An 11475-nucleotide genomic window follows, 5' to 3' on the forward strand; every position below is an offset into this window, starting at 1 on the left:
ATCATTGATTTTATTCCAGCTTTACTGAAGTAAAATTGACAAAACCTGTATATATTTAAGGTGTATATGATGATTTGATATGTACTGTGAAATGAGTGCTACAGTCAAGCTAATTATCACATACTATCACCTCATATAGTTACCTTTTTGTGTGTGGTGAGAACATGTAAGATCCACTCTTGGTAAATTTCAACTATACAATACAGTATAATTACTTATAGTCATCGTGATGTTATGTTAGATCCCCAGAACTTATTCACTGTATTCATTGATTTCTTGAACACAGTAAGAAGGGGTTTTAAAAATAACTCCTTGAGTGTAGCACTAAGATCTGATATTCTACTCACAAAAATCTAGAACTCCTGACTCTTCTGTTGGGAAAAGGAGGTCCCATGCTGCCCTGGTGCAGCATTTCCAGTAGTGGAAGGAATTCCTCATGTTGCAGGTCAGGGAAACCTCTAGGTGGGGTTGGTCCCTTTAAGGCTTGGGGACTGAAGTAATCTGGTAGCTAAGGAGTCATAATGACAACCTTCTTGGGTAATTCTATCTGGAAATGTAGTTCTTACCCTCCATGACCAGAAGTACTGAGGAGCAGAGCCATCTCCTCGGTTTGGTTGGTAAGAGATTATGCAGATGGGTTTACACATCTCTAGCTTCGTTTTCTAAAATCTAGATGTCCTTGCCCTCAACAGGAATGTGATATTTTGTTTGGGCTCTTTTCTATCTTGTGGAGAACACAGAATTTACTGAAAGGGAAGAATGCCTTTGCAATGTGGTCAAAGTGTCCATTCCTATTTCTAAAACCTAGGAGGAAATGGAAGAGAGAGGGTCTTGGCCCAAGAGCACTTGTGAACCCCATTGCTAATGTAAATGCATCTGCTGAAAAGGGTGTCAATGGCCTATGTGGGGGAACATCATTTTGGATTTTGTTTGGTATTTCATGAGTCCAGGTATTTCTGATTCATGGGCAGTCAGTGCACAGGAATTCTCCAGGACTTAACACTTAGAGAACTGCATGAGAACGCAAGTTCGGAATTCGGGAGGAGAGAGGTGCTGCAGCCCACTATCATGAGAATTTGTGATGGGCACAAACACCCTCATTCTTTGACTCCCAGGGAGCCAAACTGATTGGTATCTGTCACTGCAGGAGATGGTGGCTTGGAAATGGACATGCTAGGAGACCTCGAGTCCCTGCAGTTTGAGTATGGGATTCAAGAGGAAGATCGCAGCTTGCTGTATTTGCAGGGTCGTTCTCGGGGACTGGTGATCAAAACCTTTGCCCATGCAACCTTCTGCAAGCTACTCTGCTATTTGAGGTAAGCTAGGTCTCCAAGAACAGTCAGGTGGAGAAGAATCACACTTCAGAGAATCCAAATGACTTAAGATTTTTATATTGGAAGATAACATTGTTTTCCTACCTTTCCAAACCACAGTCAATCACTCCCGGTCTGAAGGTACCAGGGAAATGCATACCAGGGTCCCTTGACTATGGTTACATAATAAAGCATGGCTTGTGGTGATTTTTTGGTGCTGGATTGATTAAATCATTCATTCATTCATCCACTCATTCACTCATTGGGACCACCAACTCATGTTGCACAGCTATCAGTGACTACTGATTCCATGGCTATTGGCTGAACATGGGGTTGTTTGTTTCTTTTGGGACTGATCTAATAGCAGAATGTTCCCTTGCAAGAAAGCCACCTGGGACTTTCGGGTCCTTATGGCCAGGTAACTTGCATGAAACCAGGAATTCCTATTTGTAGAGGTCTGTCTAGTCCTGATATCTTTATACAATGTGGCTTTAGATACTTAAATAAGAAGTGCATGAAAACCCATTATCTAGGTTTAAGCTCCTGGATTCTGTAGCTCTAGGTTACTCCAGGGGCATTTTCCCTCTCCTTAGTCTACTTTTCTCTGAGATTAGCTCAACTCCTAGATGGTGCAACCAGATCTGAATTGAACATGTTATACATACAGCATATACCCGAGAAGGCAGGCTGCTCAATGAACTTGCTGATTGGCTAACTGATACATAACTTGTTGGTTACATCCAAGATGAGTGGTGAGAAACCAATATATAAAACTTCGAGGATATACATTATATTTGGAATGATCAGGCCCAGAAAACATTCTCCTTTCCACCAAGAGAGAAGACAAATGTGTCTTGTGATGCTTATATGAAATCTCATGAGCTTTAAGACTCCAATTTTTACAGAAATATGGAACAAATATAAGACTGACATATATCAACATAAGTCAATGCCTTAGGTATTCAGAGATTAGACTTTGATCATCCTGGGCCAAGAAAACACATCTAGAACCAATAGTAACTAAACCTCTGAAAAGAGTCACTTCAAATCCTTGATCCTCAATTTCTCAGGTCTGTTTTACCTTAAAGATCACTTAACTTTTATAAATCATACCAAGTTACCTAATTTCCTGGATCTGTGCAAAACTGAAATAGCAAACTAGAAAGAGTAGGTGTAAGGATAGCGGTATGCTCATATTAATGGCAATGAAAATCGACAGCTGTCTGCACAGGAAACAGTGAAGGAGCTGGCCCACAGCGTTCAAGGATGACGAATGACAAGTGGCTATTCCTAATGAGGGTCTGAGTCAAAGAAATGATTAACTATTCAGACCTCGTGTTTAAGAAGGCAGAGAAATGCACAATACATGTCAAAAAAAAGTTCATTTAAGGATTTTTAAAACATTTTGGTCCTTTGAAGAAGCATGTTAACTTTCTGAAAAATTTACTCAGGAGGAACATTTCATTCCCTGGTGATGCTGGATAAGTGGCACATAACTGGAATGCCGTATCCCTGAAGTACTTCAGGTGACACCAGGCTGCCGTATGAGAAAGTTAAAGCAGAGAACATTAGAGGTTGACTGTCAAGAAGAGCTACAGGGTGTGTGTGTGTGCATTTATGTGTCTCTGTGTTCATTCTCCAGAGAATCATTACATGAGAAGCAATCTTCCAGATGTCTCTTGACTAGAGCTCCTGATGACACGCTTGGTGATGATGTGTTGAAGGTGGGCACCATTGGAGGTGGCCACCTTGGGAAGCAGCTGGCTAGTGTGCTGCTTTAGCTTGTCCCCATCCCTGCTGAAAGCCTGCGGATCTCCACTCGGAAACCAGAGGCCCTGGGTGAGGAGCAGTGTTCATAGAAAGGGGGCTTGGGTGTGCTGTTTCAGTGTTGACAAGGGCCGTTTTGAAAGGGTCCCTTGAAAGAGGAATCCTTGAGCGCAGCACAAGGAGTTCTCAGCTTGCTAGCCCTGACAAAAGTGGGAAGATGTTCAACTGGTTCTTTAAAACAATTTTCTTTTCATGCTCCTCCTATTTCTGTCCAGATTGAATGAATCTTTTGACTTTAAGTAAAATAAAACAAGATGAAAAAAACCCTTTCTTCTTCATTTAAATGGTTATGTCCACTTCTCCTCCCTGTGCCCTCGGTGCCTATGGAGACCTTTCTGTCTCTGACACAGAGAAGCTTTCTAAACAGAGTTCAGGTCTTCTAACTGGACCAATTAGAGGCTAGTGGGTATTAACCAGTTCCAAACATTTGGCCTTGTGTTTTTAAAAATTACATTTACTGAATTTTAAAAAACATTTTGTAATGATTCCATTTTCTAATCTGTGGCGATAGAAATCAGAACAGCAGTTGCTCTTGAGGAGATTGACTGAGAAGGATATAGTTACCATTTTAGAATATTACTACATGTTGTGTAAGGAAGCAAAAATTCAAAATGCTCAGCATCAGCTTCTATCCACTTTGAGAGCAACACATGAAAGAAGGATGGATGTGCGTGATTTCTAAACTTCTCCTTTGTCCTATCCATCTTCCAGGTATATGAGGACCCAGATAATCAACATCAGACTTATCAATTGTTGGTTACTCTTGGTGCTTAAGATAAGAACTCACTTCTCTAATGTCTGTAATATTCTGTTTTCTAACAACACTTATAATATACAACCATACACAAGTTTACATGTTTAGTTTTGACAATCCGTATCAGATAAGTACCATGAGTGTTTTTATGCACCTATATGAGTTGTCACATTTCTCTCTGCATTTATCAATATTAACATGAAATTGTGTATACTTTACTGAAACTGTAAGTATTTTTTTCCAAACTCCTTCCAGCCTTGCTCTCAGTCTTTCCCCATGAGGCTCAGATCAGGCAGCTATGTAATTTTGGGGAAGTCGCCTAACTTCTTGAAGTCTTGATTTCCTCATCTGTAATGTAGGAACACTACTAGTTCCTGCCTCAGAAGTTCCTTGTGAGGATTCCTTTAGATAATGCATGGAATCTACTTTGTAGGTTACCTGGCACATGATGAACCTTTATTCAGTAAATTGGAGCAGAAGGCTTCTTTCAGGTTTTTTCTCTTTGTAAAAAAAAAAATCTGAAAAATTCCAGCACTTGGTCTACAAATAAGAGAGGAATGAATAATCATATAGTCTCGAGTGCTGCTGTAGTGGCCCTGGCTGCCTCAGTAATGGGGTCAGGGCATTGCTCTATGTCTTTTAGGAAGCATGAGGGGATCTCTATGTGGTCACAGAACCTGAGACAAAATAATTGTCATCCTCTCCCCACAACTGATATCCAAGTCAAACTCCTTTGTACTGTGATCTGTCTTCCTCTATCCCTTCTAGATGAGCTTCAGAAACTGGGAATCCAGTGCTTTTACCATAACACTCGTCTGGTGGGCTGGGCCAACGTCATATTCCTCTGCTGCCTGCCATCTCAGCTGCCTAAAATCTGTGTGGAAATTCAAACCAGGCTTGAGAGAGCCTGCACTGTGTACAGCTTTGTAGCTGCTGTCCCAATACCCAGGTATTTTGTTAGAGTGAGCACAAAACTGGCTGACCAGCTGTCTTCTCGCTTCCGGCTTCTGCCTCCCACCTCCACCCCAGCCCCTACTTCCTGGAGTTGGTCGTTCTCAGTAATGAGGTGGAAGCAGTTTCTTCTGCAGAGGACTCAGCCAGCCTTTCTAACTGTGTCTTACCCACTTCACAAACAGCACTCGTGGGCGGGACATTTTCTTTGATGTGATGTTAGAACTGCAATGGAGCATGGCTTCTCACGACTAGAGACTGACTAGTGTTCCCCTTGTGCATCAGTGAGAAGGGCAACCAACAACCAACAACATAAAATGTGGTTGAGAGTGTGTGTCAAATATTATTTCTGTACCCTTGGTGTCCCGCCAGGTGCCTGGCACGTGGTAACATTATGGAAGTGTTTTGCTAGGTGCGTGGCTGAACAACCCAACTACTAAGCAGCACCCTCAGCACCGACTCACTCACACCCACGTTTGCCTCTGAGCAGCGCCTTGCAGGGGAGTATTTGTTGGGGCTGGAAGTGAACTTGGCAGATCACGTGGTGGTTTACACCAGTCCTAGCCCTGCACTCCCAGTCTTGGTGGCTTTACTTTCAGGTTGAAACTCCTGCTGAACCACACCAGTATCTTGCGGCCTCAGTACCAGTGTAGTGAAGATTTTGTCAACATCTGGGGCGCCAATAAGGAAATCACAACTGCCCTCCAGATCCTGTGATCCTTCAAGCTACCTGCCCCTACAGTCCAGCTGGTACTAGCTTACCATGTTTTGGGCACTTTTTTGGAAATGACTTACCTCTTGATCTGTTGCTATTTTATAATGTGTGTGTGTGTGTGTGTGTGTGTGTGTGTGTGTGTGTGTGTGTGTGTGTGGTGGGGGAGTACAAGCCAGATACATTCTCAGCTATTTAGGTTTTGTATGGCAGCAGCTTTGGTGGCAAAAAGCAGCATTTATTAGTGAAAGCTGAGAAGTCTGATTTTCAGACCCTTTAAAGATGAATTGAAAACAACCAGAGGGGAGAGCCTGTTGTAACAGGAGGATGCTGCGTCTGGGACTACATGGCTTTTCCCTGCTTTAATTTTGTCATTTTCTCTAGTCCCTTTTCCTCACTGGCAAGGACCATTCTAGAGATTTCTAGAGATGCCCTTGTCATTAGCAATGTCTACATTAGTCAAGCCTGTCTTCCTGTAGTAGGGTCAACATGATTTGTTATAAAGGGCACAAATAGGGCTCTTGGCCTTGGAAGAAAGGTGGCTGTTTGCTGTCTGGGGTTTGTCCTAGGGTCCACCTTTTTGGTGGTGCGAACTGGTATTTCCCTTCTCGTTTATGTGTAGGGGGAGTTATCCTCAACATCAAGTGGTTGGAGGGAGTGTTCTATGCAGCCCTAAACATCTGCACGGCAAAGGAAATGCCCTGCTCCCAGGCACTGCGGCTTCTGAATGAACTGTTCCTCTCTGTGCACTTTGAAGACTGTGGGAAAGATGGAGCATCTTGCCCAAAATTTCAACTCCAAGATTTTGTCAGCAAAGCCTATGCCAAGAACCTGACTCAGAGAAGGTAAGGTATCAGACAGCTGGCTATTCTAATTTATCTCACACTGGTTTTTTAGCAAATGCATTTTTTAATGTTATCTTTAAAAATTTGCAGAACTAATACATTCTTGTAAAAAAATCCAAGTAGTAGAGAAGTAAAAGCCCTCCTTTGCCCCCAAATATTTAATAGACATAAGGTTTTATATTTTTGTCTTTTTATGTATGCATTTACAAACATATATTTGTGTCATATAGTGTGTATGCATATATCTGTCTATGTATACATTTTATAAATATGAGGACTATATATATATTTTTTGCTCACTATGTCGGCTACCATTCTGTGTTAGTATAGTCATGTCTACTTCATTTATGAGCAACTGCATAGGCATCCATTTAATGTATTTCATTAAATTTAGTCTTCCTATTTTCTCTTGATGATGTAGTTTCCTTCTGCTCCAAATTTTGCATAAATGGATGCACTGATCATTCTCGTACTTACTTTGCACACTGGTACCAGTATTTCTGTTGGATGATTATCTAGAATAATATTCTAGAAGAATATCTCTGGGTCAGAGGTTATATATTTTTTATGTTTGATAAGTATTCCCAAATTGCTTATCAAAAATGTGGTATATTCTTTTACATGTCCACCAATAGTGTATGAAAGTGCCATTTCTCATTAGCTTGGTAACTTTCAAGATCAATCTTTTTAATCTTTGATAATCTAAAAGGGAAAATTATTGCTCTTACTATCAGTGACTTCCATGTCACTAAATTCACTGGATGCTTTTATATCTTTTTCTTCCTTGACTCTTGGACACATCATCCTTCTTGAAGCAATCTCTTCTCTTGACTCTCATGATATCCTCACATATGCCTCATTTTCTTCCTGTCTCCAGCTCCTCTTCTGCTGTATCATTAAATCTGGGAATTTTCAGGCCTACTTTTTTTTTTATTCTACATTTCGTCCATTGGTGATATTTCCCACTTGAGAGACTTAGGTTGCCACCTTTATGCTGACAGCATTTGACTCTATATATCTGTCCTAGATGTCAACACTACACCCAGGTAAATTCATATTTATAATCTCCACTCAAACTCAATGTGTCCAGAAGCATGTCTGCTCTCCCAGTGTTTCTTATCTAATTACATGCTCCTTTGCTAAGTTGTTCAAGTCAAAACCCTGGTAATGTGTGGATTTGTGTATCTATGTATACTTTTTAGAAATATGGGGAATCTCTATATATATTCCCCATATTACATATATATGTATAAACATATATGTATGTCCAGAATATATATAAAATATGTATATAGTAAAGAATCCTTAATTCTTCCCCTCTTATCTTTTGTCTTCTAATTACAGTTGACCCTTAAACAACACAAGTTTGAACTGCATGAGTCTACTTACATGCAGATTTTTTTCAATAAATACTATATAGTACTGTAAATGTATTTTCTTCTTGTGATTTTAACATTTTCATTTTCTAGCTTACTTTATTGTAAAAATATGGTATATAATACATATAACATACAAAATATTGTTAATTGACTCTGTGTTATTGGTAAGGATTCCAGTCAACAGTAGACTATTAGTTAAGTTTTTGGGGGATCAGAAGTTATACGCAGACTTTTAATGCATGGAGGTTCTGTGCCCAAACCCCTCTATTGTTCGAGGGTAAATTGTATTAGCAGTGAATACTTGGGCATTGAAATTAAAAATGCATTTCCATTCACATACACACAAAACGGAATACTTAGGTGAAAATCTAACAAAATATGTATAGGACTTGCATACTAGAAGCTACAACATGCTGATGAAATAAATAAGACAAGATGTGAATAAATGGAGAGACATACTGATGAAATAAATAAGAGAAGATGTAAATAAATGGAGAAGCATAATAAAGATGCCAATTCTCCATAAATTGATCTATAGATATAATGGTAAAATAAAAATTAGTGACAACACCAAATATTAATAAGGATGCAGAGAAAATGGATTATACATTGCTAGTGATAATGTAAAATGGTATAACCACTCTGAAAAAGTTTGGCAGTGTCTTAAAAAAATAAATATGCAACTACCATAAGACCTAGTAATTGCACTCCTGAACATTTGTCCCAGAGAAAACAAAACTTAGGTTCACACAAAAACCTGTATGTGAATGTTCATAGTAGCTTTATTCATAATAGCCCCAAACTGGAAACAACTTTGATGTCCTTCAGTAGGTGAATGATTAAACAAACATCCATGCCATGAATACTACTCAGTAATAAAAGGAATAACTTTTGATACACACAGCAACTTGGATGAATCTCCAGAGAATTATGCCGAATGAAAAAGGTCAATGCCAAAAGGTTACTTACTATATGATTCCATTTACATAACATTCTGGAAATGATGAAAATCATAGAAATAGAGAACAGATTAACGTTGCCAGTTTGGGGAGGAGAGGACCAATATGAGGGATCCCTTAGTGATAGAACTGTTCTGTATCTTGATTATATTGGTGTCAATATCCTGGTTTTGGTATTGTACAGCTGACCCTTGAACAAGGCAGGGGTTAGGGGCATAAACCCCTGTGCAGTAAAAAAATCTGTATGTAACTTTTAACTCCCCCAAAACTTAAATACTAATAGTTTACTGTTGACCAGAAGCTTTATTCTTAACACAAATTGTTCATTAATGTGCATTTTGTATGTTATATATACTATATTCTTACAATAAAGGAAGTTAGAGAAAAGAATAGGTTTCTCCAAATTGCTGCAAATCTCCAAAATTTTTTCCAATATATTTATTGAAAAAATTCCATGTAAAAATGGACCCATGCAGTTCAAACCTGGGTGGTTCAAGGACCAACTATATCTATAAATACAATTGATTTTTGTATGTTTACTTAGCATCCTGCAACCTTACTAGACTCATCTATTAGTTCTAACAGATATGTCTGTAGATTCTTTGGAATGTTCTAGACAATCATACCATCTATAAATAGGGACAGTTTTTTTATTACTTCCTTTCCAATAAGTAGGAATGGTTTTATTCTTCCTTCCTTCCCTATGCCTTTTAATTCCTTTTCTTGCCTTATTTATTACACAGGCTACAACTTTTAGTACTATGTTGAATAAGGCTGGTGAGAGCAATATCCTTGCCTTACTCTTGATCTTTGTAACAGTATAACCCAACGTCTTAAATGCTTTTTAACTTGAATTCCACTATAAACTAATATTTAACATTGCCCCATTTTGTCCTGCATATAATTCTACTTCTTTCCCTATACAGTTGAAGAGGATATCTTGTTCTTTTAAGATAATTATCTTAAAAGAAATGAGATATTTTCCATTACCAATACTCATGATCCTCTCATGTGCTCTCTAAATTCAGGGAAATATAAAAAAGGTGAGTGATGTCATTACTATAAGGATTCCTCCACAAATGCACTTAGAAATGTACCTATGTGTGAAAACTCATCAAAAGTACAATCAAATCCACATATTGAATAGTTTGAGCTAAAATTTTAACTGTGAATTTTAATCAGTTTGATACAGAGAATGAAGAACCTTATTTCCAAGTGGAGGAAAACTTTCTTTAAAGAAAATATTTAACAGCCAAATCAGATGTACTGAGCAGACATAAAAAAGTAACTTCTTTTTCTTTTCACCCTAGGCCTTTCCCCTGGTTCGATTTGACTGCTGTGCAACTCAAGAAAACTCCCTTCAGTCAGCATCTCTCAACCAGTGCTTCTCTCCAAGACCACCTTACTCATCTGTACTGTGATTCATTCGGCATCTCCCTAACCAGAGAAGAACAGCCAGTAGTTTCCTCAGCTTCTTCATCCCAGTAAGATAAGAGACCTCAGAATTAGGAATTTTTTTCTCTCTCTCTCCAGTGGTTGTCCCCTGATTATCACAATTGACAGTGGGAGTCATGTGACTATATTGTGTTTGCCACGTGTTAGGCATCAGAATATTGTACTGATGGCTCTTTAAAATGTTGTGTAAAACAAGAGGTCTCTTACATCAGAATATTTGGATGTGTTTGTCTTTGGAAGTAACCAAATGAAACTATATGACCTAACACATTTAAGTAAGCTGCTTCCCCAGGAAAGCCTTGGTGATATAGATTATCTCTCTTCTAAAAGCTAAATTCAAGAAGTTAAAATGTCATTATCAGTTACATACTGCAGCTTCTTTTCCTTAAGCAGTATGTAGCTGACAAATGACACAGTTTGATTTTCCTACCATTTTTGGGTAGAGAAGTAAAATGTGTGGTAAACAATTTTAATTGAATTATGACTCACTTTATGCTAATTTCAGCTATATAGGACTGTTCTGGTCTATCTTATTTAAAGCTGTTCCCATATAAACCATTTTAAACCATAAAATCATTTTAAAAAATAGGGCATTCATATTAAATGGCTAAAAACAATTTTGCAAAATACATATCTTATTGCTACAATGCAATTTATTTCCTTTACGTTTTACAAATACTTTGTCAATTTTAATAGAGTAGAAAACAATAGCAATGATCATTCAAGTTGAGGAAAGATGACATTGACTCTGTCATCAATCAGAACCAGTTTCCTAAATGCTACTTTTGAATAAAACCACTCACTATACACTTAAGCCACTAGAGTGTTAGGTTAATCACCTACATTTTTCTTTTTGCATAATTGTATTTTAAATATTTTGCATAAATACCAGGCAAACTCAATGGTATATTGTTGCATAGCATGAGATAAAATTCTGTTAGTCCAATTTGGAAAAAAAAATAGGTTCATCATCAGATATTAACACTTGGTATGAATGCTAATTTGAGGCATTGTTTCTCCTCTCAGTAGGAAAAAAAAATGGATTCCTTAGCATATTCATTCAGGTGTTAAGGGAACTGGACAAGGTACACCATTGCCCTTCTGGATTATTGTAGCCTGAGAGTGGTTCTTTGGATTAAGAAGTGAGACTGGTGAAAGAAAGAACAGTTAAGTCTGTAAAAATAGAGAGGAACAGGAGTCATTCAAACAAGAAATATTCTGTCATTTCTTTTGAACAGTCCAGTCATGAGTGAAGTCTGGCCTGAATTTCATTTTATAAA

General features: G+C 38.3%; 2 protein-coding genes across 2 annotated transcripts in view; one reads left to right on the forward strand and one right to left on the reverse strand.

Annotated features, from left to right (window-relative positions):
- The window catches only part of SAMD15 (sterile alpha motif domain containing 15), a 35143-nt gene that overhangs the window by 3761 nt on the left and 19907 nt on the right, over nucleotides 1-11475 (reverse strand). The window lies entirely within an intron of this gene.
- Nucleotides 566-10686, forward strand: NOXRED1 (NADP dependent oxidoreductase domain containing 1). The gene is given in 8 exon segments (XM_017651534.3): nucleotides 566-617; nucleotides 1148-1316; nucleotides 2956-3152; nucleotides 4663-4843; nucleotides 5445-5548; nucleotides 5551-5595; nucleotides 6180-6402; nucleotides 10051-10686. Coding segments are annotated over 8 exon segments (1143 nt in total). The 5' UTR covers nucleotides 566-571; the 3' UTR covers nucleotides 10229-10686.

The sequence above is a fragment of the Manis javanica genome, chromosome 8 (genome assembly GCF_040802235.1).
Source record: "Manis javanica isolate MJ-LG chromosome 8, MJ_LKY, whole genome shotgun sequence".
NCBI lineage: Eukaryota > Metazoa > Chordata > Mammalia > Pholidota > Manidae > Manis > Manis javanica.